At 56.9% G+C, this 27828-nt stretch overlaps 4 protein-coding genes across 11 annotated transcripts in view; 1 reads left to right on the top strand and 3 right to left on the bottom strand.

The window, feature by feature from the left end:
* Nucleotides 1-5899: 5899 nt before the first annotated feature.
* ATG4D (autophagy related 4D cysteine peptidase) lies at nucleotides 5900-12433 on the top strand. Of its 3 annotated transcripts, XM_045863018.3 has the most exons (10): nucleotides 5903-6525; nucleotides 7069-7152; nucleotides 7229-7402; nucleotides 7693-7969; nucleotides 8044-8108; nucleotides 9802-9932; nucleotides 10864-10942; nucleotides 11023-11099; nucleotides 11184-11303; nucleotides 11862-12433. In XM_045863018.3, exons 1-10 carry the CDS (start codon nucleotides 6294-6296, stop codon nucleotides 12042-12044), a joined length of 1422 nt encoding a protein of 473 aa, XP_045718974.1. In that variant the 5' UTR covers nucleotides 5903-6293; the 3' UTR covers nucleotides 12045-12433. The 3 variants fall into 3 exon arrangements, with proteins under 3 accessions (XP_054360896.1, XP_045718975.1, XP_045718974.1); XM_054504921.2 differs by lacking the exon at nucleotides 10864-10942 and having other exon boundaries at nucleotides 5900-6525; XM_045863019.3 differs by lacking the exon at nucleotides 11184-11303 and having other exon boundaries at nucleotides 5901-6525.
* Nucleotides 12071-20546, bottom strand: KRI1 (KRI1 homolog). 4 transcript variants are annotated; one of them, XM_045863017.3, is made up of 19 exons: nucleotides 20322-20539; nucleotides 20136-20209; nucleotides 19272-19377; nucleotides 18799-18907; nucleotides 18486-18540; nucleotides 18359-18408; nucleotides 17984-18080; nucleotides 17829-17906; nucleotides 17436-17566; nucleotides 17011-17137; nucleotides 16799-16894; nucleotides 16539-16709; nucleotides 15365-15440; nucleotides 15182-15270; nucleotides 14965-15091; nucleotides 14749-14879; nucleotides 13749-13813; nucleotides 13560-13658; nucleotides 12071-12982 (listed from the first exon to the last, which is right to left on the bottom strand). In XM_045863017.3, the coding sequence occupies exons 1-19, from the start codon at nucleotides 20413-20415 to the stop codon at nucleotides 12643-12645; spliced, it is 2115 nt and encodes a 704-aa protein (XP_045718973.1). In that variant the 5' UTR covers nucleotides 20416-20539; the 3' UTR covers nucleotides 12071-12642. The 4 variants fall into 4 exon arrangements, with proteins under 4 accessions (XP_045718973.1, XP_045718972.1, XP_045718971.1 ...); XM_045863016.3 differs by having other exon boundaries at nucleotides 14965-15270; nucleotides 18359-18405; nucleotides 20322-20546; XM_045863015.3 differs by having other exon boundaries at nucleotides 14965-15270; nucleotides 20322-20545.
* Nucleotides 20547-20900: 354 nt separating this feature from the next.
* CDKN2D (cyclin dependent kinase inhibitor 2D) lies at nucleotides 20901-23481 on the bottom strand. 2 transcript variants are annotated; one of them, XM_045863886.3, is made up of 3 exons: nucleotides 23344-23481; nucleotides 22915-23070; nucleotides 20901-21863 (listed from the first exon to the last, which is right to left on the bottom strand). In XM_045863886.3, the coding sequence occupies exons 2-3, from the start codon at nucleotides 23053-23055 to the stop codon at nucleotides 21504-21506; spliced, it is 501 nt and encodes a 166-aa protein (XP_045719842.1). In that variant the 5' UTR covers nucleotides 23056-23070; nucleotides 23344-23481; the 3' UTR covers nucleotides 20901-21503. The 2 variants fall into 2 exon arrangements, with proteins under 2 accessions (XP_045719842.1, XP_045719843.1); XM_045863887.3 differs by lacking the exon at nucleotides 23344-23481 and adding an exon at nucleotides 23187-23289.
* A 1766-nt stretch (nucleotides 23482-25247) lies between these two features.
* Nucleotides 25248-27828, bottom strand: part of AP1M2 (adaptor related protein complex 1 subunit mu 2) — a 57343-nt gene continuing 54762 nt past the window's right edge. For both annotated transcript variants that reach the window (XM_064571142.1, XM_045863885.2), the window contains exons 9-12: nucleotides 27331-27489; nucleotides 26662-26787; nucleotides 26255-26330; nucleotides 25248-25872 (exon numbers count right to left, since the gene is read on the bottom strand). In XM_064571142.1, the coding sequence (XP_064427212.1) occupies nucleotides 25850-25872; nucleotides 26255-26330; nucleotides 26662-26787; nucleotides 27331-27489 (384 nt within the window). In that variant the 3' untranslated portion in view covers nucleotides 25248-25849. The remainder of the gene's footprint in view (nucleotides 25873-26254; nucleotides 26331-26661; nucleotides 26788-27330; nucleotides 27490-27828) is intronic.

The following is a 27828-nucleotide window of genomic DNA, read 5'->3' as shown; positions in this document are numbered from 1 at the left end:
AACTGGCACCTCTGTTTTGTAGGTGAATAACTCCAATCTCTGCCTCCGTGGTCACTTGGCCTTCTTCCTGGTGTCTGTGTCTCTCTGTCTTCTTTTCTTACAGGGACACTAGTCGTCTTGGATTCAGGGCCCACGCTAATCCAGTATGACCTCATCTTAACTAATGCCATCTGCAAACTATTTCCAAATAAGGTCACAGCCACAGGTACCTGGGGTTAGGACTTCAACATATCTTTCTGGGAGAGACAATACAGTCCAAAGGCAGGCTGGCCCGGGACAACACTGGGATTTGGGATCTGAGGTGGTGGCGCCAGTTGGCACCAAACAAGTCTGATGCAGCCCAGTGGGGGATCCTGGGGTGGGGGTGCCTGGCGACTGGTTTGCTTAAGAGGATGGGACCTTGCAGGAGGAGGAGGAGGGGGAGAGGAAGGGAAGAAGGAGTTGAAAGAGCAGGGTCAGCACAGATGGAGATACAGAGCAGGCGCTGAACAGCTCCAAGGGGTCAGCCCTGATTCAGGCAGAGGTTGTCTGGGGAAGGAAGGACCCAGGGGACCAACTGCATCTAGGATGTCACATGTCTGGACGTGGGCCATGGTTATATTTCCTGCACTGTCCAATACAGTAGGCACTGGCCACATGGGGCTGGTGAGCGCCTGAAACGTGGCCAGTCCAAATTGTGAAATACACATCGGCTTTTGAAGACGGCACCTAAAAAGGTAAAATAGCTCAATAATCATTTTTTATACTTAGTACATGTTGAAATGATAATATTTTGTGTATACTGAGTTAAATAAAAAGTATTGTTAAACTTAATTTTAGGGGTGCCTGGGTGGCTCGGTCGGTTGAGCGTCTGCCTTCTGCTTGGGTCGTGATCCCGGGGTCCTGGGATTGAGCCCCATGTCAGGCTCCTTGCTCAGCGGGGAGTCTGCTTCTCCCTCTGCCTGCCGCTCCCCCTGCTTGTGCGCTCTCTCTAACAAATAAATAAATAAATAAATAAATAAATAAAATCTTAAAAAGCAAACCAAAAACAAACAAAAAAACCCCTTAATTTTGCCTGGAGTTCCTGGCTGGCTCAGTCAGTGGAGCGCGTGACTCTCGATCTCCGGGTTGTGAGTTTGAGCCCCACATTGTGTGTAGAGATTACTTAAAAATAAAATTTTAAAAAATTAATTTTACCTGTTTTTTAAATTGATTTTTTATTGAGATACAATTGACATATAACATTGTATTAGTTTCAAGTGTACAACATGATTTGATATTTGTATATATTGCTAAATAATTGGCACACTAAGTTTACTTAATATCCTTTACCTCACATAGTTACAAACTGTTTTTCTTATGATGAGAACTTTTTTTAATTTTTTAAATTTTTTTTAATTTTTAGTTTTTAATTTTTTTTAAGATTTTATTTATTTATTTGAGAGAGAGAATGAGAGAGAGAAAGAGCACAAGAGGGGGGAGTGGGAGAGGGAGAAGCAGACTCCCTGCGGAGCAGGTAGCCTGATGCTGGACTCGATCCCGGGACTCCAGGATCATGACCTGAGCCGAAGGCAGTCGCTTAACCAACTGAGCCACCCAGGCGCCCCTGAACTTTTTTTTTTTTAAAGATTATATTTATTTGACACAGAGAGACACAGCGAGAGAGGAAACACAAGCAGGGGGAGTGAGAGAGGGAGAAGCAGGCTCCTGGCTGAGCAGGGAGCCCGATGCGGGACTCGATCCCAGGACCCTGGGATCATGACCTGAGCTGAAGGCAGACGCTTAACGACTGAGCCACCCAGGTGCCCCTCACACCACGTTTTCTTTATCTATTCATCCACTAATGGTCAGTTAGGTTGTTTCCAGGTGTTGATTATTGTAAATAATGCTGTGGTGAACACAGGAGTGCAGATATCTCTACGAGATCCTGTCTTCGTCTCCCTTGAATAAATACCCAGACATGGGATTGCTGGATCATATGGTATCTCTCTCTCTTTTTCTTTAAGATTTTATTTATTTATTTGACAGAGAGAGAGAGAGCACAAGTAGGCAGAGAGGCAGGCAGAGGGAGAGGGAGAAGCAGGTTCTCTAAGGAGCAGGGAGCCAATGTGGGGCTCGATCCCAGGACCCTGGGATCATGACCTGAGCCGAAGGCAAACACTTAACGACTGAGCCACCCAGGCGCCCCTCTCATTGTGGTTTTGATTTGCCTTTCCCTGATGATTAATGATGTTACCCACCTTTTCATGTACCTGCTGGCCATTTGTATGTCTTCTTTGGAAACCTGTCTATTGAGATCCTCTGCCCATTTTTTAAAATTAGATTGTATTTTTCTAACATGGCTACTAGAATTTTGAATATTATATCTCACATTATGTATCTACCAAAAAGCACTGCTCTAGATTTCTTTGGTGTATAGAAACTGTTCATAAGGGCGCCTGGGTGGCTTAGTTGGTTAAGCGACTGCCTTCGGCTCAGGTCATGATCCTGGAGTCCCTGGATGGAGTCCCGCATCGGGCTCCCTGCTCGGCAGGGAGTCTGCTTCTCCCTCTGACCCTCCTCCCTCTCATGCTCTCTCTATCTCATTCTCTCTCTCTAAAATAAATAAATAAAATCTTTAAAAAAAAAAAAGAAACTGTTCATAAAAATAACTTGATAGGGGCACTTGGGTGGCTCAGTTGATTAAGCGTCCACTCTTGATTTCGGCTCAGGTCATGATCTCAGGGCTGTGAGATCAAACCCTGCCTCGGGCTCCATGCTGGGCATGAGCCTGCTTGGGATTGTCTCTCTCCCTCTCCCTCTGCCCCTCCCCCTTCCTCTCTAAAAATATAAAAAAATAAATAACTTGATAAATAGGTTCTTCCAGCTGTTGGGTGGATTAGAGGCCTCAGGGTTGGCAGCCGGCTGCTAGCGTTGGGGGCCAGACCGGGAGGGCAGTGGTGAATAAGAATGTCCATAGCAGGGGCACCTGTTAAGCATCTGCCTTCGGCTCAGGTCATGATCTCAGGGTCCTGGGATCGAGCCCCGCATCGGGCTCCCTGCTCAGTGGGGAGTCTGCTTGTCTCCCTCCGCCCCTCCCACCCCCCGATTATGCACTCTCAAATAAATAAATAAATAAATAAATAAATAGGGTGCCTGGGTGGCTCAGATGGTTAAGCGTCTGCCTTCGGCTCAGATCATGATCTCAGGGTCCTGGGATCGAGTCCCGCATCGGGCTCCCTGCTCCTTGGGAGCCTGCTTCTCCCTCTGCCTCTCTCTCTGTGTCTCTAATGAATAAATAAATAAAATCTTAATAAATAAATAAATAAATACAATCTTTAAGAAAAAAAAGAAGAATGTCAATAGCAGCAACACTTCCCACGGAAGTCGTGGCTGGTGTGAGCCAGGCCCTGTTCTTAGCCTTCTGCGTATTCCTTTCATCCTCCCAAACCCGAGGAATTAGGCACTATTGCCAAGCCCATTTGGCAGATGAGGAAACTGAGGTGTAGGGCGGCAGGGTCACCTGTCCAAGAGGCCTGATCACCGCATCTGCCTAAGTGGCCATGACTATTGGGCTGCTTCAGGATTATGAGGACACCTGGGGACAGACAGACTCTGCTAAAGGAAGCAAGGGAGGCTGGGGGTGGGGGTGGGGCAAGGGTGTGGGAGGAAAAGCCAGCGGGGGTGAAATGCAGGACCAGTTAGGGCACACTGAACCTGGGGAGCCTGAGGGACATTCCAAGGGGGACACATGTGGAGGCTGGACCCCGGGCTGGGGCCAGAGACCCAGGTGGGGAGATGAGGTGATTATACTCATTGGCAAGGGGGAATGAAGGGCAAGGAATCCAGGGCCCCACCGTATCCCCCGAGGAGGGGGTGGTCAGCCACCAGATCCAATGGAAGGGGGTCACCTGTGGCCCCCACATACCATCTGCCCCTTGCAACAAGTTCTCTTTCCATTCCATATGTTATTTGTTGCACTTACTGTGTTGTTGAGCATGTGTACATGCAGGACACATGCTGAGTGTTGAGGAGCCAGCAGTGACCAAGATGGACAGAGTCCCCTGGCCTCGTGGTGTGGTGGGGACAGAGGTAATAAATATAGCACATATATATATATGATCAGTGCTCTGGTCTGGATGTTTGTGTCTCCCCACAAAATGCATATATTGAAACCCTAGCCCCCAGTGTGATGGTATGAGGAGGCAGGGCCTTTGGGAGATGATCAGGGATTAGATGAGGTCATGAGGGTGGAGACTCCATGATGGGGTTAATGCCAAGAGGAAGACACAGGAGATCTCTCTCTCTCTGCCTCTCTCACTGAACACACCAGAGAAGGGCCACATGAGGACATAACCAGGAGCAGGGCCCTCACCAAGATCTTGGTGGTCATGGCACCCTGATCTCACGCTTCCACCCTCCAGGATCATGAGAAAGAAATTGTTGTTTCAGCCACCCAGTCTGCAGTATTTTTTACGGGAGCCTGACCTCAATCAGGTTGTGGTAACTGCTCTGTGAAAAAAAAAAAAAAAATAGCAGGGAACAGGAAAGGAGTCCAAAGGAGGCGGTGGGGTAGATTTTGAGCACGGTCAGACTGTTGGGATGACATTTGAATAAATTCCTGACAGAGGTCCAGGAGGAGCCAGCCATGCAAGGATGTGAGGCCTAGGTGGGCAGGGGGAACTGTTCGAGCAAAGGTCCTGGGGTGGGATTGCAGTTGTTGGATTTGAGAAAGGAGGCAGGTGTGGCTGAAGGGAGGCGCAGTGAGGGTAGAGCGGAGGAAAAGTCAGGGAAGTGACCATCTTTTTGTACCCTGTTCACATCCCACAGCCTCATCCTATTTCCTGCAGCTGGCTGAGGACAGTGCCCTCGAGCTGGCCACTAGAGGCCACCCTCTCTGCCATTTACAGGGTCACAACCACTGTCATCCACCTTTGAGATTGTGGCTTGTTTACTCTGACCCCTGACTGTGCCTGTAATATCATGCTAAAGCGCTTTGCACGGATGGGCTCAGCTCGTCCTCCTAACATTCCCGAGTCAGATGCATTGACAAATTTTTTTACAGCTTTGAGTTATAACTGACATACTGCAAATCACACACATTTCAAGTGTCCAATCTGATGAGTTTTCACATCTTGTAACCCAGCATCACAACCAAAATACTAAACATATCCACCATCTCAAAAAGTTATATTCTAGCCCTTTTTTGTCCCTCCCTCTAGCCTCTCCCCACTCCGCCCCCAGACACCCAGAAATTGATCTGCTTTCTGTTACTAGAGATGAGGCTGCATTTTCTGGAGTTTTAGGTACATGGGACCAGAGAGTATATACTCTTCTCTTTTTTTTTTAAAGATTTTATTTATTTATGTGACAGACACAGCGAGAGAGGGAACACAAGCAGGGGGAGTGGGAGAGGGAGAAGCAGGCTTCACGCGGAGCCGGGAGCCCGATGCGGGACCCGATCCCAGGACCCTGGGATCATGACCCGAGCCAAAGGCAGACGCTTAACAACGGAGCCACCCAGGTGCCCCTATACTCTTCTTTTTTATCTGGCTTCTTTTCCGCCGCAGAATTATCACGAAGATTCGTCTATGCTTTTGTATTTGAGCCCCTTTTGCTCCTGAGGGAACTGAGGCACAGGGAGGTGTGACTTGGGGGCGCGAGCAGGAGGAGGTGTCACACAGGTTCGGCCCCAGAGCGGCGCGGGTCCCGGAGGCCCAGGCCGCCGAGGGGCGCTCTGGCGGGTGGGACGCGGGCAGGTGCACTCCCGCGCGGGGCCGCCCCCTGGCCGGCCTCTCCCTGCGCGCCGCCGGCCTCTCCCTGCGCGCCGCCGGGGGCGGGGCCGGGGGCGGGGCCGCCCGGGGCCGGGGCGGGTCGGGGGCGGGGCCGGGGGCGGGGCCGGGCCGGGGCCGCCCGGGGCCGGGGCGGGCCGGGGGCGGGGCCTCCCGGCTCTGGGGCCTCCGATAAGGGCCTGCGGGGCTGGGGGGTGCTCGGGCGCGCCTGGGCGCCTCGATAGGGTGGCGGCGCGTGCTCGTGGGGCGCTGCGGGGGGGCGCCGCGGCCGAAGGTCCCGGCGCGTCCACCCGGAACCGGGCCCGGCGACCCAGGCTGGGGCCGGGCGGGGCGGGGCGTCCGGCCGTGTCGCGCCCGCCTGGCTCACGGGGCCAGGGCCGCTAAAATGGCGGCGGCGGCGGTGACAGCGTCCCGCGCCGGGGCCGGGGGCCTGGCCGCCGCGTCGGGGGCCGACTAGCGCCCTCCCGGGCGTCGCGGCCCGCCCCCCTGGGCGCTCGCGCGCGGCCCCCGCCCGGGCCCTCGGTCCGCCCTCCCGGCGCGCCCATGAACTCCGTGTCGCCGGCCGCCGCGCAGTACCGGAGCGGGAGCCCGGAGGACGCGCGCCGCCCCGAGGGCCGCAGGCCGCGGGGCCCCCGAGTCCCCGACCCTAACGGCCTGAGGCCCTCTGGAGCCAGCGGCCCCGCTCTTGGCTCGCCCGCGGCCGCCCCCGGGGAGCCGGACGAAGTGGACAAGTTTAAGGCGAAGTTCCTGACGGCCTGGAACAACGTCAAGTACGGTGAGGAGGGGGCGGGCCCGGGGCTTGTGTTCTGAGATAGGAGCGGGCCGAGGGCTCGGCCAGGCAGGGGGTGGGGGGCGAGGGGAGCCAGACCCTGGCCCTGCCGAGTATTCCACCATTTGCTCTCCTCCTGTGAGTCACCTGTGGGTCCCCCGCCCTGCCCTGCCCCGGGCGGACCTGCAGCAGGTCCAAAAAGGAATGTGTTTCCAAGCCTCAGCCACTCCCGGGTGACCTTGGGCAAGGTTTTTTGCTTTTCTGTGCCTTCATTTTTCCCCTCTGTAAAACGGATACAATCATCAGAACTGCTTTATTCATCCTGAATTGATGGCAAACACTCACGTGGCCGTTACGAGGGTCCCTGCCTCCATCGGAGGGGAATCCGGCATGGATTGCCCAGGGCCAGCCCTGAGATGGGACCTGGGATGGTGTCTGCTTCACAGACCGGGGTGGGGGATGGAAGCGCTGCTGCTGTCGTAACTGTTGTGTTACATGTCTGTCGAGCCAGCGCTTCATCTGGCTGGGTGCTGCCCCGCGTCTCCCCAGGTTGGGCAGTCAAAAGCCGGACCAGCTTTAGCAAGATCTCCAGCGTCCACCTCTGTGGCCGCCGCTACCGCTTCGAGGGCGAGGGTGAGCCGGTGGCCCCAGGCTGGGGTTGAGGGGGGCCTGGTGTGCCTGGTGGCAGCTGACAAGCCTGCTCTTGTAGGTGACATCCAGCGTTTCCAGCGGGACTTCGCGTCCCGCCTGTGGCTCACATACCGCCGGGACTTCCCGCCCCTGGCTGGAGGTGGCCTAACCTCGGACTGTGGCTGGGGATGCATGCTGCGCAGTGGGCAGATGATGCTGGCCCAGGGCCTGCTGCTGCATTTCCTGCCCCGAGGTGAGTGGTGGAAGGGAAGTGCGCCCTAGGAGCATCCTGCCAAGCACACAGAGCAGCAGGGTCAGAATTGTTTGTAAACTAAGCTTAAATGTATGTGAGATTGTGTGCAAAGTATGTTTTGGGTGGGGGGGGGAGTGAGAGTTGTTACAACAAGTTTCAGGAATGTGAATATTGTTGGTAAACCTGGGGTCTCAGGAGCATTAGAATTGTACAGAAAGCATGAGCAAATGGGAACTGTGACCCCCACCGCCCCACCAGCACCCTTTGACTCTGTACTCCATCCCCACCAGACTGGACATGGGCCGAGAGCACGGGCCCGGGCCCCTCTGAGCCATCAGGGTTGGCCTCTCCCAACCGTTACCGTGAGCCTGCACGCTGGATGCCCCCGCGCTGGGCCCGGGGCACCCCTGAGCTGGAGCAGGAACGTCGACACCGGCAGATAGTGTCCTGGTTCGCCGACCACCCCCAGGCCCCCTTTGGCCTACACCGGCTGGTGGAGCTTGGGCAGAGCTCAGGCAAGAAGGCGGGGGACTGGTATGGGCCATCTCTGGTGGCGCACATACTCAGGTGAGGGCCGCCGCAGGGGACACGGGAGCCACTGGGTTCCCCCAGGCACTCAGGCCTTCCCTCTCCCCCCCCAGGAAAGCTGTGGAGAGCTGCTCAGAGGTCACCCGCCTGGTGGTGTATGTTTCTCAGGACTGCACAGGTAAGAGACTGGAAACCAAGGTCCCAGAGTTCTCACCCTGAGCCAGTCGCTACCTCAGCTGCGTCTGAGGACCTACCTTCTCAGAGGCTGAAACGAGTTCTGGGGCAGAGGAAGCCTTGGAAAGGATTCGAGGCGCACGCAGTGGGAGGTGCTCAGGACCCCTCCGCTGCCTCTGGAACCAGCAGAGGAAACGTTAGGGGTTTCTCTGCCAGTGATAGAATAGAGGACATAAGGCTTCCCTCTCTCAGGTCCAATCTACTCTTACTCTGTAAATAATTCTAACATGTACAGAAGTCTGCTCTCTGCCTCACAGGATTGTTATAAGGATTAAGTGAGTAAATAACACAAGTTAAACCATTTGAGCAGGGCATGTCACGTAGTGAGTGTTCGCCAAATATTAAATATTATTATTGATCCCCACTATCCTCCAAATCAGTTTCTTTCTTTCTTTTTTTTTTTTTTTAATTTAATTTGTTTATTTGACAGAGAGAGGGAGAGAGAGCAAAGCAGGGGGAGCTGCAGGCAGAGGCAGAGGGAAAAGCAGGCTCCCTGCCGAGCAGAGCGCCCAACATGGGGCTCGATCCCAGGACCCTGGGATCATGACCTGAGCTGAAGGCAGACGTTTAACCGACTGAGCCACCCAGGCGCCCCTCCTCCAAATCAGTTTAGATAGGGTCTTCATTAATAGGAGCCTCAATGGATCGGTGTCAGAGAATCTACAAAACCTATGAATTTTTATATAAAATTGTAGATGTTTGGGGCGATACTTGATTTTTTTTTTTTTTTTGCAAAAAACCGTCAATTTTATAGATGTTTGGGGCGATACTTGATTTTAACAGATGGTCACTATCTTAGTCCGTTTGGGCTGCTATACCAAAAATGCCACAGACGGAATGGCCTATAAATAATAGGAACTTATTTCTCATAGTTCTGGGGGCTGGGAAGTCCAAGATCAAGGCACCAGCAGATTTGGTGTCTGGTGGGGACGCACTTCCTGGTTCATTTTGCCGTGTTCTCACATGATGGGGGGCCGGCGAGCTCTCTGGGGCCTTATACAGGCACTGATCCCAGTCATGAGGATTCCACCCTCATGACCTAGTCCACTCCCAAAGGCCCCGTCACTTTGGGGGTTAGAATTTCAGCATCTGAATGGTAGGGGGACACAAGCATTCTGACCATAGCAGCTGTGTTTCCAGAAGGGTTGGATCCACTTTTCTGGGAGCCAGGAAGGGGCTTACCTAGCAGTAAGGGAGGACGTGGGAGAATGGAGACCAGCAGATTGGACTTGAGGGGGAGGGACACGCAGGGACATTCAGCAGAGGGGCAGACTGCTTGGAGCTCCTGTTTCCATATTGGCAAACTCACACGCTGAGTAAGTAAAGACTAAGCAGGCCTGGAACTGGGGAGGTGCTCTGGGCTGTGGGGAAGGCTCTCTGCCTCCTCCTGGTTTTATGTTCTTCATCTAAATCTCAGGGCCTCAGTCACCCGCTCTGTAAAACGGGGATGTCTACACCTGCCCGGAGGCCCTGGAATTGTCGGGGGGTAGAGTTTGGGGTGGGTGGGGCATGAGGAAGTCCTCCGTTTCCATTGATGACAGGAGTGGGACCCTCCGACATCACAGGGGCACGTGGAGGGCCCCGCTCTGAGGCTCGAAGGGCGGGTAAGAATGTAACCTGCTGCATCCTCCTCCCAGTGTACAAGGCAGATGTGGCACGCCTGGTGGCCAGGCTGGACCCCACAGCCGAATGGAAGGCCGTGGTCATCTTGGTGCCAGTGCGGCTGGGCGGCGAGACTCTCAACCCCGTGTATGTGCCCTGTGTGAAGGTAGGTTCGGCCAAGTTCCACTAAGCCTCCCCCGGGAGCCACACAGGCTTCTGTAGCTTGGGTCAAGTGTTCCTGCTTCCTTCATCCGTCCATCTGGTTACCCAGTAGTTAGGGAGCACCCAGTATGTGCCAAATGCTGTCCCAGCTGCTGGGTTTCAGGGGCGAAGAGGCAAACGTTCGTGCCCTCTGGGAGCAGACATTCTACTGGGGGAAGGACAGACAGCGGGTCTGAAACCAAACTGATAGCTGTGGCATTTGAACCTTAGATTCTAGAGGAACGAAAACTAACACTGCGAGGGGCAGAGGGGGTTGGCTACAGCCTAGGAAAGCCCCTCTCCAGCCAGGGCAGATGAGGAGCCAGAGTGCTCCAGGCAAAAGGAATGGCAAGGCTGGAAAAACCCTGGGGTGTTTTCACTCAGAATAAAGGCCAAAGTTCTCCCTACACCTGCAAGGCTTTGTACCATGCCCCTACCCATGCCTTGACCTCATCTGCCCCCACTCTCCTTCCCACTTCTCTCTGCCCCCACCACATGAACCTCCTCACTGTTCTCAGAACACACAGGCCTCAGGGCCTTTGCACTCGCTGTTCCAGCTGCTTGGAGTGCTCTTTCCCCAGAGATGCACTCCTAACTCCCTTTCTTACCTCCTTCGGGCCTTTGCTGCAATGTCACCTGTCAGTGAGGCCTTTCTGACTCCCCTACTTAAAATTGCAAAGCCCTTTTCCCTTCTTTATTCTTCTCCCAGTGCTATTGCCTAGTGACACATGGCAGCACTTACTCGTCTTGTTTTTTATTCATCTCCTACACTGGAATGTCAGCTCCATGAGAAGGGGCTGGGTTTGCACACATGCGGGGTTTGCTAAGTGCTTCTCAAGGGCCTGTTTGACCGCACCTGCCCGGAGTATACTCCCCACCCGCTTTTCTCCCTGCAGGAGCTCCTGCGTTCAGAGCTATGCCTGGGCATCATGGGGGGCAAGCCACGGCATTCACTGTACTTCATCGGCTATCAGGGTAGGCCCGCCCCATCCCGCTCCATCCTGCCCCCCCCACCCTACCCTTCCTCAGCCCCCCTCATGCCTCCACCCCTGCAGATGACTTCCTGCTCTACCTGGACCCCCACTACTGCCAGCCCACTGTGGATGTCAGTCAGGCTGACTTCCCCCTGGAGGTGAGCCGGGTCAGATCCCTAGGGTGGGGCTGGGGAAGGTGGAGGAGGCCGGGGCCCTGAGCTTCCCTCATTTGTATGCCCCAGTCCTTCCATTGCACCTCACCCCGAAAGATGGCCTTCGCCAAGATGGACCCAAGCTGTACAGTGGGGTTCTATGCTGGAGACCAGAAGGAGTTTGAGACGCTCTGCTCAGAGCTGACCAGGGTGAGCCAGGAGCGGTGGAGGGCAGAGGGCAGGGGGCAGTGAGGGCGTAGAAGAGGAAGAGAGACCTCGAGTCCAGCAGACCTGGGGAATCAAGACTATTATCCTGCCCACAAGCTACAAAAGCCTGGCTAGGACTGATTGGACCAAAAGAAGGGCAGGAGATGAAAAGTTAGGGACATCATTGCTTGAAGGACAGCTGCATCCATGAGCTCCCTGTCTCACGGTTCTACTGTCCCATCAGGGCCTCACCCTTATAGTGGCAAGGGGTGGCCACTGGCCTTTCTGGGCACCCACCTCCCTGTTCAGTGGAAAGGGAGCCCTACACTCCCAGAAGATGCAGCAAAAATCCTAAGGTTGCTCTTCATTGGTCACCCTGGGTCATGTGCCCATCACAGTGGCCAGGGAATGGAAGGTGCTGATTGGCTGGCCTGGGTCATCGCCCTGGAGGGATAAGAGTTGAGCTCAGGAAGCACCTGATAATATACCTATTAGGATAATTATACCTGTAGGACAGTGAATATGGTTTGGGGCTAAGCCACTCTCCCCCCCTCCCGCCAGGTCCTCAGCTCCTCCTCAGCCACCGAGCGCTACCCCATGTTCACCGTAGCTGAGGGCCATGCTCAGGACCACAGCCTGGAAGACCTCTGCTCCCAGCTCTCCCAGCCAACACTGCGGCTCCCTCGCACGGGGCGGCTCCTCAAAGCCAAACGCCCAAGCTCTGAGGACTTTGTGTTTTTATAACGGGTGGGGTTGGGGGAGAAGATGCGCACTATTTATTTTTTTATTTATGTCATGCTGGGTGTGGGAGCTTGAAATCTGGAGGTGATGGGTCTTCCCGTTCTCACACCCTTGACAAGTGCAGCTGAGACCAGTCCAGGAAACCTCGGAACTGGGGGCCATCCCGACAGGGGCAGAGCCAGTATGCCTCTCTCCGGCCGGCTGAGCCCTCCGCACAGGGCAGGGAGGGAGGGCTCCCAGATACCCACTCAGGGCCTGACTCAAGTACTGTAGTTTGCACTGGACCACCTGTGCCCCTCGCTGGTCCCAAAGCTCCCACCCTGCCGAAGTCCAGGGGTGGTGGGGGGAACTGTGGCCACTGGGGGCTAATAAAGCCGTTTAACTTGACTGTGGCTGTGGCTGGCCCAGCGTCTGCGGGATGGGGTCCAAGCTGTGTCTCAAGGGGAGTTGCGGGGGGGAAGCTTGTTAGGTAGGCCTCGGCTTCCACATCTGTGAGACAGGAAGACTTCTCTGCCCATGAGTCCACACGGTCCATGAGGGACATGCATGAGGAGTGCGATGGAAGGGAGGAACGCCAGGGCCCCTGCCTGCTCCCTGGAGCTCAGGGGCCGCTCTTGGGACCCCGCGGCTTCCTCCGTTGCCGGGCCAGCTGGCGGAAGTGCAGCCGTTTGGGGTTGAGGCCAAAGGCCTGCAGTCTCTGGCGGCTAAACTCATGCCCCCCAAGTGTCACGGTGGGGCCCAGGAGACGCGCCTTCCTGCCCCTCCTCCGCCTCTGGGGGATTGGCTTCTGGGTGTGTGACACGGGAACTGCTTCTTCCTGTGCTGGGGGGCTCCCAGGCTGGGGCTGCTTCCTGTGGGCCCCAGCAGATGCCAGCAGCTGCCCGGGCGGGCCATCTTTGTCTCTGTGTGGCTTCCCTGTGGCTTCCGTAAGCGTCTCCGTCCTGAGCAGAAAAGTGGAGGCTGAGCCCAAGCTGGTCATGATTAGGCCAATTCCTGAGTACACATCCCCCATTTTCCAGATGAGGAAAGGAGAGGCTCAGAGGCAAGGCACCAAATGCGGGGCCTGCCTCGGGTTCAAACTGAAGTCTGACACCAAAACTGGGCCTTTTCTACTGAACTCTGAGACTCGATTGCATTGCTGAGCACTCTGGCTTTTTGAGCCTGAGCCTATACTAAAGCTGTTCATGGAAGTTGATTTATTGCAGCTTTAAATCAGCTCTCTGAGGTCCTATCACTCCTGCTTTATAGATCAGGAAATAATGGGCATAATAATAATAATACCTGTATGGTATTTCCTATGTTTTAGGCACTTTACATGAATTCACTTAATCCTCAAAAACTAACAAGAAACGAGCCATCTTAACCCCTTACCCTCATTTTAAAAATAAGGAAGCAAGCCCAGAAAGGGCAAGGGCCTTGCCCAAGGTCACGCAGCTGTGGCCCGGGACGAGAAAAGAGGCCCCGTTCCCAGGCCCAATGGGCTCCCAAGCCCACCCTCCTCCAGCCGGTGACACTCACCTCTCTGGGCAAAGTGACTTAAAGATCTGCCTCTTTTTCCAGGAGTTCTGGGCCTTCTGGCTGTACGTCCTCTTGTCCTGCAGTTCCTCCTGCTCTGACCTGGGGGTGCCCACAGACGGCGCCTATTGCCGGGAGCTTTGGGAGGTCCCCCCCCCCCCCCCCGGGGCACACCTGGCCCAGCCCTGTCACCTGTACATGCAGGTTTTCTTCAGGGAGCACCACCGGTTCAGCTCCTTGTCGTCGGCAGCGAGGATCTGCACAGGAAGGGAGGGTGGGGTCCTGCTGTGTGAGCCCTGGATCGGGGGCGCGGGGGGCTGGCTTTCGCAGCTTCAGCCGCCTCACTGGTCAAAGGCGGGTCATGCTACTACCGCTCGGCAGGGATGTCACCATAGCAGGAGAGGACTGCTTTCTGTGGAGGCCACTGGATGTTTTTGGCAGCGGGCCTCAGATGGGGAAACTGAGGCTCGGCAAGGCGCTCCTTGCCCTAGTCAGGTGGTCGGGAAGTGGCTGATTTCAGATTCCAGTTTGGGCCCAGGGGTCCCAGAGCCTCACTCGGGCACCACGGTCCCAGCAGCCTCAGAAGAGGCAAGGGGCTCGGTGCCAAGGCTCCCAGCTGCAGGCCTCAGTTTCCTCAACCAGGAGGTGGGCAAGCCCCTTAGAAACTACTGAAAGGCTGCCGGGGAGACTGAGGGAATGCAGAAGGTACAGGGGGCATAAGCGTGGACTTTGCTGGCCGTGACTGGTGAAGCCCCCACGGCCCCCAGGGCTGAGGGGCGAGCGCCGCTCCAAGAGCCGCACACGTTCACCAAAGCTCCACAGCCACGATGTGGGGGCTGCGGTTAGGCCCATTTTACAGATGGGGAAATGGAAGCACAGCGTCCTGGGTCACAGCTGGTGAGTGGCCACAGCAGGATTCGAATCTGGGCCATCTGTTTCCAGAGCCCACCCAGTCCTGACGGCCACCCAACTGCGGATGTTAGCTAATAGATTTAAAAGTACTATTTACGGCGCGTTCTAGGGCAAAGCACTGTTGGAAGCCCCCCGTCTGAGGCAGGGGAACGTTATCAGTACTGGTGTTTTCCAGAGAAGGAACGGGGGTGGGGGGGGTCGCAGCATCTACTGGCTGCACACTCCCCCTTGCCCACGGGGCACCTCCCCCCCCAGGCTGGGCACCATTGTGGGGCCCCACCTCCTCGGTGCTCAGCCCGAAGTCGCAGGGAACCACGGTGCGGTACTTAAAGCGACAGGGCAGGTCGTCAATGATGTCCTCGTAGTCCAGCCGGTAATACTCGTCCAGGTACTCCTCGAACGTATTGTCTCCTGTGCAGGGCGGGAGCCAGGCTGCCAGGGTGCGCCGGGCCCCGCGGAGCCCCCGCCCGCCCACCGCCACCAGCCCGGGCCTCACCAGGGTCGAACACCGGCTTTTCCTGCCCCACAGCTGCGGCGAAGGGTGACTTGCGCTTCTTCTTGCCCGTCAGGGGGGCCTCGCGCCGCTTTTTCCGCGGCTGGCTGGGGTCGTAGTCCGCGTCCATCTGTCGAGATGCCAAGGTCAGGCCAGCCGTCGGCGGGGAGGGGCGGCCCCGTGTACCCCCCCAGGTCTCCCCTCTGCCCATGGCACCTACATTGAAGTCGGGGTCCTCGCAGTGCAGCTCCTGCTGATTCCAAGCTCCACCCTGCTCAGGCCCAGCCCACGTGTCCCAGTTCCAGTCATCTGGTTGCAGAGGCCACAGAGGTAGGGGGTCAGGGTGGAACTTCGGACTTCAGACCCAGCAGCTTCCCCAGGCTGGTGCCCCCGGGGACCTCACCTTCAAGCCCTTCCTCTTCCTCAAAGTGCGGCTTCTCCTCCTCCACGGTGCCATAGTACTCGTCCCCAAAACACCTCTGCAGGGTCAGGGCCCGGACGATCAGCAAGGCCCAGTCCCCGCCACAGTGGTACTCCTACACCTGACGTGGCTCCCAGCACCCTCCAGACCTAGCTGCTGACGTGAGGGGAACCCTGTGTGACCAGGCCCCTCCATGCCCCAGTACCCCCTGCCGCACTGGGCACCATTCTGTTCCACAGAGCCGCCGTTCTTTCCCTCCCACAGGCCTTTGCCCCTGCGGTGCCCCCCGCCTGGTGCGCTCCCTCCCTCCTTGGCTGCCTAACTGCTCTTCAGGCCTCAGCTGCCTGCCCTGACCCACTCACCACCACGCCCAACAAAGTCGACCCGGGACACCTCTAAGACCCCACCTCCCCCTGCACGTCCCCCCCACCACTCTGATCGCTGGGGGTTATAACTGTATAGTTTAGACTGGGAGCTCTGGGAGGGCAGGGACCGACCGCTCTGTGGCCTGGTGCTCAGTGACTACGAGGCTGGTTCTTGCCATTTCATGAGCTCCAAGAGGACTGAAACTGCTGGGCCCTTGATGGAATCCCAGCACCCAGTGGGTGCCTGGCAAAGGCAGATATTGCAAATCATGTCATTTATGAAGCACCTACTGTATGCCCAATGCTGGGCTGCATCTCCCTGCATTCTCACAAGCACCCCCAAGAGACAGAAACTACCTCCATTTATGGAGAAACTGAAGCCTACGCATCCTCAGTCCCCTCCCCTGAGCTCGTAGGCTTGGTCAGGGGTCTCTTTGGGGTTCACAGGGTCCCCGCTGCTTTCCCCATACAGCCCTATTGCCTGTTTCTGTGGCCGGATGCTATGTCCCCTCAAACCAACAATAAACATTAATGGCAACAAGTTCCAAGGACCCGCAGCCACTCCCTGTTCCCTGAGCGTTACCAGTTTTTATGTGTACTTCTCTCAGGCTATCCTCACACTGGCCCTGAGGTACACAATATGGTTGAACCCACTTTACAGAGAGAAAGGGACACACGCTCAGAGACGGCAAGTCACTTCTCTGAGGCCACACAGCCAGGAAACAAGCACGGATTCCAGAGCCTTGTCCCAAGCAGCACTGCATGGCTGGGGTGGGGCGCAGGGGCTGCACCTGCATGAGCTGGTCGTGCCGGGTGGGGTCAAAGTCGTCCTCGAGGTCCCGCTCCTCAAAGCCCAGTGTCTCGTTGCCTGTGACCTGCCGCAGCCTCTCCAGCCTCGCCAGAATCTCCTTCCTTTTCAGGTTCTTCAGCTGCTTGAGCTCTTCCTGCTTCTTCACTTTCTCCTGCGGGTGGCAGGCCCGGGGGACAGGGAGGGCATGAGCTCTCCCCGCAGGGTGGGCAGCCCTCCCCAGCCCGGCAGCCCCACGCTCACCCTCCTCTTTCGCTCCCGTGTCTCCTCTCTCCTCTCCTTCCTGCGCTCATCTTTGCGGCGCACAGAGGACGCGATGCTTCGAGGGTAGGTCTTGACCTGTGGGCAGCAGGGGAGACCAGAAGGGCCACAGAGGTGATTCTGGGCTCTCCCGGCCCGGGCCCCAAGGCCCAGGTCCCCCCTACCCCCCCAAGCCCCAGCCCCGGGTCCCGCACCAAGGCCGAGTCCGGCTCCTCGAAGCGGAAGTTGTACTTGTGCTCAAAGTCCTCCTGCTTCTTCAGAAACAGCTCCCCCTCATCTGAGGAATCGTCCACGGCTAGCTGGACCGGGAGGCTGGGGCCCCTGGGGGACAAAAATGGGACAGGGCTGGGGGTCAGCTGAGCCCCTGCACTCCTGTGTACCAGCTGCAGTAACGCACTGAATCCTCACAAGAGCCCTACTTCGGAGGCACCCCCATTTTACAGATAGGGAAACTGAGGCACAAAATCCAGTGACAGGGCCACCTAGCTCCAGAGCCCACACGCCGCAGGTCCTCCTCACAGAACAGTAACTCCGCTACCATCTGTGTGAAAAAGTAAACAGCTGGGGCCCTTTGCCTTCTGGCACTGGCTCCAGGCCCCTGGGGGACATGGTTGCTTACCCTTCCTCCTCCTCTGCCTCCTCTTCCTCGCCTTCCTCCTCCTCCACATAGCGTTTGTTGAGGATATAATCCCGCAGGAACTGCTCTCCTTCATCCAGCTCTGGGTTGTTCCAATACTCCTTGAGGTGCGTCTGGGGGTGGGGGGTGGGGAACAGGACCCAGGTCAGGGACTTGTGGGCAGGGAAGGAGGGTGGGCTTGGCTCCATGTGGACTTAAATAACTGAAACTTCACAGCCAGCCTATAAAGTAGGGGGGACAATTTCCATTTTACAGGAGTAGAAACTGGCACCCAGAGAGGGGCACACCCCGTCTTCAGACTAGGGGCTCTTGGCTACTCCCTCAAGGACTGGTTTCCAGAAAAAGCCTGGAGACGGACCAGACCTGAGAACTCACCAGTTCCTTCAGGGCGTCAGGGTTGTGAATCTCCCTCTGCCCCTTCAGCCACTCCACGTAGTCCGCATCCTCCTGGGCCTGCGGGTAGGCCAGCACTGAGGGTCTGGGGACCCCTTCCTGCCACCAACCCCCAGCCAGCCAGGCCCAGCACCCACCTTCTCCTCCCTGGTTTTGGCCCGTTTCTGCAGCAACCCAGAGCCACCTTCCCCGGCACTGTCCTCATCGTCGCTGTCCTCCACGAATGCCCGGAAGCTGCCCATGTGAGAGAGTACGCCTCAGGAGACGAAGCCTGGTCCCTGCCCACAGTCCCAAGGTGAACCCTGTTTACTAAGTCCTGGGCTCTCCTCAACAAGCTCAGAGCAGTGCTGTGACATAGAGGGCGTCATCAACCCCATTTAACAGACGGGGAAACTGAGGCACAGAAAGACTAAGTGATGTGCCCAAGGGCACACAGCCATGAAGTAACAGGGCTGGATTTGAACTCAGGCTCAAATCTGATCCATCTGGCTATTCAGTAGGCCCAGGCTCACCTTTCCTTGAGTTGTTTCTGTTCTTCTACGTAACTTTGCGACGAGATCTGCTGCAGAGAGAGCGACATGGGCCTCAGACCCAGCCCCAGGCCCCTCGGCCCCCAACCGGGGCCTCCACCCTACCTACCTGGAATCTCTGATCGGAGGTCTCTGCATCTGAATTTTCCTCATCGACATATTTGCTGTGTAAGGACAAATGGGGGCTTCAGAATAGACTCCCCACGGCTCGTCTGTCCCCACGGGGTGGGGAGCTGTTACGAGCAGCAGTTGGGGGGCAGTGCGGTGCAGATGGGTCACGGACACTCCTGTTCTCTGGGGTTCCCTCAATCCTGGTGAGTCACCACCAGCTTCTTCCCACCTCTTCTAAGACTCCCATGCATCCGCCTGCCCTGGGAAGGCTCTGGGGAGGGATGGGGCGGGGGGTCAGGATCTCTCCTCACCCTTCTTTCTCCAGGATAACCTTCCTTTCATAGTCCTTCAGGTACATAGGCCGTATCTTCTTTTGCTTCTCTTTGGCTTCCTCAGCTTCCTCGCTCTCCGAGGACGATGCTGTCGGGTTGCCAGAAGACACCTGCCATCACCCATAACCCCCTTCCTTCCCCAGGTGGACAATCCCACCGGGCGGGGCCAGGGTCAGACCACGATTTCAAATATCACACTTGTACTACATGGTAGTAGCTGGCTGGGCTCACTCAGTAACACATGCTTTGAACAGGGTCAAGCACACAGTCATTATTAACAAGTAATAACCTAAAACACTCCGCTAAGCACTTCCGGCATAGAACATAAAACATATATGGTATAAGGGTTCGTCGTCACAAAAACCAGTAAGGCAATGAGGAACCCGGGCTTTAGGGAGGCGCAACCCCAGACCTGCTTTCTTTTTTTTTATTATTTTTTATTTTTTTCAGACCTGCTTTCTGATAGAAGGTGGCATCCTTCTGATAAATGCGGGGGTCCTTCTTCTTCAACAAGGAGAGAGTCCTATAAAAGTCACGCTCTTGCTGGGGGTCAAATTCCTAAGGCATGAGAAGGATCGGGGATGACTTCAGAAGGGAGACGGTGACAGCCCTGGTGGAGGCTGGGGGACACTAAGTAACAGAGCAGGTGGGCTGAGAGGGTGTGGAAATTAGGGTGGGGGGGCATACATTAGGAGGAAGGAGAGGGACCCAGCTGGACAGAGGCAGGTTGGGGGATGGAGGGTGGGTAAGAGGGGCGGTGGGAAGATGTGAAGCAGGTGACAGAGGAAGAGGGGCCCTCGTGGGGGCGGACTGGGGCGGGCCACACAGAGGTACAGGATCTGAGATAGAGGAAGGTAATGGGCAAGGGGAGGATACTTCCTGGGGACAAAGGATTGACGTGGGGGCTGGTGAGCAGAAAGGACATATGTGGGAGAGCAAGCAGGGGCCGGGCTGCACAGTGAGGCCCCCAAGATCAGGGCTGATGTGAGAAGGTGAGTGCCCCATGTGGCAGAAGGATGTTCCACTTCCGGGACTGAGTCGGCCCTGACAAATGGTTAAACTGTTGCGGTCGCACCTCACACATCAGGATGGGCCGGTGGATGGTGGCGGGAGAGGGGAAGTAGGGGGGCATCTGGCCACCGCCTGGGGATGGAGAGGGAGCTGTGTGTCCTTCATGGGACTAGGAAGAGGTGGATGGAAACTCCCGTCGGGTGAAATGCGGTTGGAGGTTAGCCGCCCTCTGTATATCGGGGTCGGGAAGCGGTGGGGGGCTTGGATGCTTCCCGAATGTACGGCACCGGGGTGAGAAAGCTCACCACGCGCTCGTCGCTAGAGTCAGACTCAGAGCTGGAGTCGCCGCCGCTGTCCCGGTCCCCATAGCGATCTTTAACTGCGGGGCACAGATGGGAGCCCCCCAGATCAGCGTGGAGGACCAGCTAAACCCCCACTTCCCGACTACCCGGCACGCGCCGCCGCCCCGCGCGCATGCGCCCCGCACTCACGCCGCTGCAGCTCCTCGCGCTCCCGGTAGCGGCCGTACCGCGCGGCAAACGCCGCGTTTACCCGAAGGGGCGAAGACCCGCGCGGTTCCGGCATGGCGACTCTGCGGCCCACTGCGCACGCGTGCGGCGAGTGTCCCGAAGGAGGCGGGGCTACTCTCGGCCCCCGCCCCGGCCCCGGCGAGCCCTGGAGGAGGAGGAGCCTCGCGGGCCGCACCTCATCCTGTCCCCATGCTTTCCCGGATCCCTTACGCCGTGCGACCATAATCCCCGCCCGCGGGTCACGCCTCTGCGGGTCAGACTGCAGCCACCGCCCACTGCCCCCGCCCCCCCCGCCCGGGGCTCCCGGCACCCAGCTGACATCTGGGGGCCCTTTCTCCACTCGCGGTTTCCTGCCTCCCTTCCGTTCCGACAGCGTAAACCGCTGCCCCACCCAGCTCACTCACCTCTGGCACCCTGGGAATTACCACTCTCTCCCCTCCCCCAAAGCACCCACGATCTGCGACCCCCTTCCCACCCCCCACAAACATCCTGGACGCGCGGCTCTCCATCGCAGACTCAAAAATCAGAAGCCACCAGCTCTGTGATCATGCACAAGTCTTAATTTAATGGGTAAAAACATTAAGTTATCACACAACAATTTTTTTCCACAAAGCTTAATAAATAGAATCTCTTTTTTTTAACGCTGTACAAGAGACTGGAAAACAAGCTTCCAACAAAATATGAATGAACTCATACTATCCTTTTATTGATTTGAAACTCTCCCCCCTCCCCCATGCCTGAAAGCAGTGTGCACACTTGAGGTCTCTCTCTGGGTACAGCCAGCCAAGGTCGCCAGGTTCCAGGAGCCCTGGAAGTGATGACCTCACTCTGGGGCTGGGGCTTTAAACGCTCTGCCCTTGGGCGTCTGCAGCCCCAGCAATCCGAGGCGCAGAGAAAACTGAACCGTTTAGATGGCTGTTGCCTGCAGGAGCCCTTCTCCGCCCAACACATCAAAAGGGGTGAGAAAAACAAATGAGAAATGTCCCTCAAACACACCCCCCCCGCAAATCAACACCAACAAGCCACAAACTGGTGCCCCTCCCCTTTCGACAGTGGGCAGAAGTGAGCGGAGAAAGTGTTTCTTCCCTCCTCTTTTGACACAGAACCCTGCTGGGTCCGGTTGCTGGAGTGGGTGGCCCCAGGTCACAGCAGTACTACCGTGTGCCTCTGCAGTATGTCCATGAGATCCTGAGCCCCTATCCCCTGAGCCAGCTCCAGGGGTGTGAGCCCCCTGGCATCCCTGTGATGGAGATCAGACTCTGTAGCCAGGAAGCTGACCACAGCCGTGTGGCCCTCTCGCACTGCCAGATGGATGGGGAGCGCCCCAGTGCCATCAGGCGCGTTGACATCAGCACCATGCTCTACCAAAACCTTCAGGGTGTCCAGGAATCCAGTGCGTGCTGCATCGTGGGCTGGAGTAGTGCCGGTGGTGTCCTGGACATTGGGACTGGCACCTTGCTTGAGGAGCTCCAACGCAATGGTGGGGCTGCCGAACATCATGACCTGTGTGGGGGCAGAGGGTAAGAGGTCCTCAAGGGAGAGGTTCCAGGAAAAGGGAGTCACTGGAGAGAGGGGCCATTCAAGAACAGGGAACACTAGAGGTCTTCTAAAGAATGGGGACAACCCAGGGAACACAAGCTCTCAGACAGCTGTTGGATACCCCAGAGAAAGACATCTCCTAGGAAGAGGGACCCCCAAAAAGCTGGTCACCCCCTAAGGATAAGACAATCGTCTAGAGAATAGCCTCCACGGAAACTTTCAAGGAACCTAAGACCCTCCCCAAGGAAGCAAAGACACACCCCATCCCATAGGGGAAATCATTAGGAAATATGGAACCCCCCAGGAAATAGGCCTCATAGAATGAAAAATGCCCCCAAAGAACCTGACAGCCGACTGAAGGGAAAGGAGATGCCCAGGGAATTTGAAATCCCTTCTCCAATTAATAACTCCTCCCATATAGTGGGGATGATCCCCAGTGTACCTGACCCCCTTAAGAAATGGGGTTCCCTTGTAAAATGCCCCCCCCCGGGAATAAGGAGACCCGTGCAATGTGTAACTGTGCCCCCATTAGGACTTCCCTTAATATACCAGGCATCTGGGGGAACAAACAAATCCAGGAATGGAGATCTCCCCCAAGTAACTGGGTACCTCTCAGAGAACCCTCCAGAAAATGGGGACCCCCTGGAAACCTGAATCCTTCCTTCCAGTGATTGGATCCCCCCCCCCCACAGAAGCTCCAAGAAACAAGAGCCATCCCTATGAAACCAGTATCCAAAAAAGCTGAACTCACACCACGGAATAAGAACCTCCGCAGGGAAACTGAATCCTCCGCACCCAGAGAATAAGAAATCCTCCAGAAAAGATGGAAAGTCCTCCCCTCCCCCAACCTAACCCCATCCACCACCCACCCACGAAAAGGGACATCAGGGAGCAACATCGGCCCAGGGAAAAAGGACGGGACCCCCAGTCAGCCACCCCATCGCGACCCAGGAAACGTAAGGGAAAGGGTCTGGGGTCCTAGCCCCGCCCTCGCTCCGCGCCCGCGGGCCCTCACCTGCAGCGCCGTCTTGCCGAAGCGGTTCAGGGCGTCGGGGTGCACCAGCTCGTGGTGCAGAAGGCGGCGCACCTCCTGCACGTCGCCTCGGGCCGCGGCCCCGCTTAGCCGGTCGCCGGCGCGGACCTCCTCCAGCAGCATGTCGACACCGGCAGCCTGCAAAGCCCCCCGCCCCACCCCGGCGCCGTCAGTGCGGGGAAAGCCACCGAAGCCGGCCCGCAGATCCCCTCCGAGGCGCACCTGGCCCGGGCGAGGCTCCCAGCGCGGCTCACCAGTCGGCTCTCGGGCGCGACCCCGGCCCTCCCGGCGGGCTCCTCCCCCTGTCGGCCAGCGGGTCGCCAGGGGCTGGCAGCCCGGCCCAACCCTCCGCCGCCCGCACGGCCCGGCCCGGCGCCCGCCCCTTGGGGGCCGGGTCTCCCCCCAACTCACCCTCCCTCCTCCTCGACGTCTGGTCTGAGGCGGCGTCGCCGCCGCTGCCAAGCTGGCCGTCAGGGGGCGGTGCCAGCGCGCTTGAGGCCCCGCCCCGAACGCTGCGGATTTGTTTTCTTATGAACTCGCTACACTGTCGCCCAGCCGCATTGCCCGGCGCGCGACCCGGCGGCGCCCCGCCCACGCGGCCAGCGCAGCCAATGACCACGCGTCGCCGGGGGAGTTTTACGCTCCGGCATGGGCGGTGCCGCTCCTGATTGGCCGAGCCGCGGCGACCGGTGGACCGCCGGCAATGGCGGGGTTTTCGGTTTTCAAACTCGCCGGGCGGGCGGGAAAGGGAGCCGGTTTAACTGACCCGCGGGAGAAAGGTCAGGGGCAGGGTAGCGCGGTATGCCCCGGGCGGTCGGCACCTCGGGGAGGAAGGGAGGCAGGGCTGGGGCAGTCCAGGCCGGAGTTTCACCATTCAGTCACGCGATCAGCATTTATTAGCTCTTAGTATGTGCAGAGCGCTTTGTTTCATTCACTCGCCCGCTGTGTGCTGGAACCTGTCCCGGCGCTGGGGAGCGCGCATTCAGGCATCTACATAATTTTAGATAGCGTTAAGCACCGTCAAGAAAACAAACGGGGAAATGGGGTGGGTGAGAGGGAATCACGTTCTGGCTCAGACTGAACCAAACCTGGCACAGCAAATGCCACGGCGAGGACAAAACACGCTGCGAGCTGCAGCCGCCACGTGATCGAGCCTGGGAGGCGAGAGTCGAGGTCGGAGGAGGCACTTACAGATGCCTGTCTTCGAACATTTACTGAGCACCCTCTGTGTACTAGGCGCGCAACTGGAGAGCGAGCCAGCCAGGTGGTTCCCGCTGCAGGACCCCCACCATTGAGGTCGGGAGAAGACAGTAATTAAATCTTTTCACGGGCGCCTGGGTCGCTCAGTCGTTAAGGGTCTGCCTTTGGCTCAGGTCATGATCCCAGAGTCCTGGGATGGAGTCCCACATTGGGCTCCTTGCTCAGCAGGGAGTCCGGTTCTCCCTCTGCTTGTGTCCCCTCTCTCGCTGTCTTTCTCTGTCAAATAAATAAATTTTTAAAAAGATTTTATCTATCTGAGAGAGAGAGAATGAGAGAGAGCACATGAGAGGGGGGAGGGTCAGAGGGAGAAGCAGACTCCCCGCCGAGCAGGGAGCCCGATGCGGGACTCGATCCAGGGACTCCAGGATTCATGATTCGAGCCGAAGGCAGTCGCCCAACCAACCGAGCCACCCAGGCGCCCAAATAAAATCTTTAAAAAAAAAATAAATCTTTTCAGAGGGGTAAACGCTATGGAGGTGATAAAACTGGTAAGTGATGGTCTCTTGGGAAAGGAAGGCCGTTGAAATAGGTCGGGGAGGGTGCCTGGGTGGCTCAGTCGTTAAGCGGCTGCCTTCGGCTCAGGTCATGATCCCAGAGTCCTGGGATCGAGTCCCACATCAGGCTCCCTGCTCAGCAGGAAGCCTGCTTCTCCCTCTCCCACTCCCCCTGCTTGTGTTCCTGCTCTTGCTGTCTCTGTCTCTGTCAAATAAATAAATAAAATCTTAAAAAAAAAGAAACCTTTAAAAAAAAAAAGAAAAGAAATAGGTCGGGGAGGGCCTCCCGGAGGAGGTGACGTTTGTGACCTGACGGTGAGGGAAGAAGCCAGGTGAATATCTGGGGGAAAGCATGCCAGGTGACAGGCATTACAGATGCAATGGCCGAGGTGGGAGCACCTGTTGTGCACAGGAAGCATGCGGACTAGAGGGGGAGAGTGGGAGGAGGTGAGGACAGGTTAAGTGGAGGGAGAGGTATCGCAGATCGGGCTTGTGGACTGCAGTGGGCACTTTTTACTTTTCACAAGGGAACCGTGGGAGGGTGCTGAGAGCCAGGACGGGACTTAGAAGTTAAGAGGCGCCCTCTGGCTGCTACAAGGGAAACTGAAGATCGTCAAACAGGGAGCCCAAGGAGCGAGGGGGGAAACTGCACGGCCCTAGATGTGCCATGCCCAGGCCTGAGAAACGGATCTGCGTTGCCCGCTCCCATCCCAGCACTTCACGGGTGTTCCCGGCATCCCCAGTCCCTGGCCAAGAATACACACAGCAGCTAGATTCATTCTTTTTAATACCATCCTAAAACTCAGGGTGGGCCAGCATGGCCTCTGGGCTCAGCAGCTGTGAAGGAGGGGCCCCAACACCCCTAAGGCAGGTCACTGCAAGAAGGCACTCATGAGGGGGCTTCAGGACCCTCCTCTATTTCTTCATATACAATTGGGAGGAGGGAGGAGCCCAGAGGCAGGAGGTAGGGAAACTCTTCCTCCCCAGCCTATGGGTGGAGGGAAAGGCAGGGAGGAAGCCAGGTGCTGGGTGCTGGGAACAAGAAACTGCTACGTCAGGGGCCTTCCCTCACACACATCCCCCATCTTCCTCCCTCCCAAGTCTACAGTCCCAGCCTGGGAAGAGGGAAGGCCCCATGTCCAAGTCCCCACCTCTTCTCTCTCCTAGCTGGTACGAAGTTGATAATCTGCAGGGAAACAATGAGCAGAGACCATCTCAGAACTGGGGAAAGGGAACAGAGGGAAAGACCCCTCCCGCACTTATCTCCCCCCCCAGAGCTCATGATCAACTCCATGGGGATGTAACAAGGCTAAGAATGGGGTTCAACACAGGGAAGGTAACCATAGCAACAAGCTTGTCTCCAGATACAGATGGGGGTGCTGTGTTCAGTCCCTTGTCCAAACCCTATCAGTACCCTAGAGCTGGCACTTGCCCCCACTTTAAAGATGGGCAAACTGAAGCCAGGCCTGTTGGATTTTGGTGCCCTCTGAGCCAGAGTGTCATCAAAGCCCAGAGACCATCTTTTGGATCTCCGTGACCCCAGAGTCCCAGGGAGCGGGCTGCCTTACCACCACTTTGGGTGATGTAGCGAACCCATGGCAGGGCCTGGTAACCGCTTTTCTCAATGATCTTCATGTATCGGACCTGAAAGGGGATGAAATGAGGTGGCCCGGGTTGGGCAGAGAGGCTGGCTGTGGTGAGGGAACTCAGGGGGAATGTGGTGACACGGTCTGGGAGTGGTGAGGTGACACGTGTGGGGGAAAAGGTGTGGCACGGGCAGTGGGAGGAGGAGAGCAGGGAGGCAGTCCAGGACCCTGGGAAAGAGATGGCACAGTGTAAGGGAATAGATACGGGGTGGTTTGGGGGGGGGACGAGGTGTCACAGGCCAGGGAACAGATGTGACCTGAGCCAAGGTATAGGAAAACGGGGAACCCACTGAGGCCAAGGAGAGAAGACATGGGCTCACTACACTCACCTGGATCCCGGAGACGGTGAAATAGGGGATCTCAAATTTGACCCCAATGGGGGGCCGGCCCTCTACCTCCTCCTTCTCCACGCTGGGGAGGCCAAAGTGGGCACGCATCAGGTACTCCTTGCCCCCCTGAGGGCACATGGGGGCATCAGACACACCAAGAGGCCTCTCTCTGCCCCAGACCATCCTCAGGGCAGCCCCCAGAGCAGGCTCTGTTCTTTGTCCATTTCAGACCCGAAAGTGAAGCTTCCTGGCCAAGATACAGCTGAAGCTTCGAACTAAAAAGCCTGGTCAGAAGGCGTCAATGACCATCTCCCCATTTCCCAGGCCCTGATGGACCCCGCACACCACGCCGTTCGCAGGCACTGACCAAATCCTCCAGCAGCCCAAGGGTGAGGGTAACGTGATCCTGTCTATTTCACAGGTGGGCAAACAGAGGCTCCATGAAGGGAAGTGGGTTTCCTAAGGCTGTCTAGCTGCGAGAGGCAAGGGCTGGTTTCCTCAAGCCCTGGGAGGCGGGGAGCTTAACCACCCTGCTGACCTGGTTTCCAGCTTTATTACCCCTAAAGGATAACCATATGCAAACACACACGGGTCTCTGATTTGTTCTCTGCCTTGCTCGCGAGCCACAAGGGCAGGTCCGTCAGATCCCACACCCACCCCAGTACTCACCGGGAAAGACTTAATACTCCAGATAACGACATTCTTTTCTGGCATGTACTTGGCACTGCCTACGCTGGTCTTGAACTTTGGGGAGTCGGCATCACTGGGCACGGGCACAGATATCTCCACGCCGTTGGCCACCGACTGCTTCTTAAACTGCCCCTTGGCCTGTCAGGGGAGAGGGTGTGGGGCGTGAAGAATTCCCTCCTGCATTCTGCAAATATTCAGCAAGCCCTATCCCCCGCACAACCTCGGGGAGAGCCTCTGCAATCCCGAAGTGGGGACGATCGGCCTGCCCATTTTACAGATGAGAAGATGGAGACGAAGGGAAGCTAAGGCATTTGCTTGGAGACACACGGCCAACACATGGCAGAGCTGGGGGTCACACCCACAGGAGACTCCAGAGGCTGTGGGTGCCTTCCTTTTGCAAAGTGTCCTACACCTTTGCCTGGTCCAAAATGCTAATGGTGCCCTCACAGAGGAGTTTTCATCTGAGAGCTGGCATTT

This window comes from Mirounga angustirostris, unplaced genomic scaffold (genome assembly GCF_029215605.1).
Source record: "Mirounga angustirostris isolate CCGP_5_RB_7025 unplaced genomic scaffold, mMirAng1.0.hap1 SCAF_1, whole genome shotgun sequence".
Lineage (NCBI taxonomy): Eukaryota > Metazoa > Chordata > Mammalia > Carnivora > Phocidae > Mirounga > Mirounga angustirostris.
Note: the sequence above shows the minus strand (reverse complement) of the source record. Positions and strands in the feature narration are given on the sequence as shown.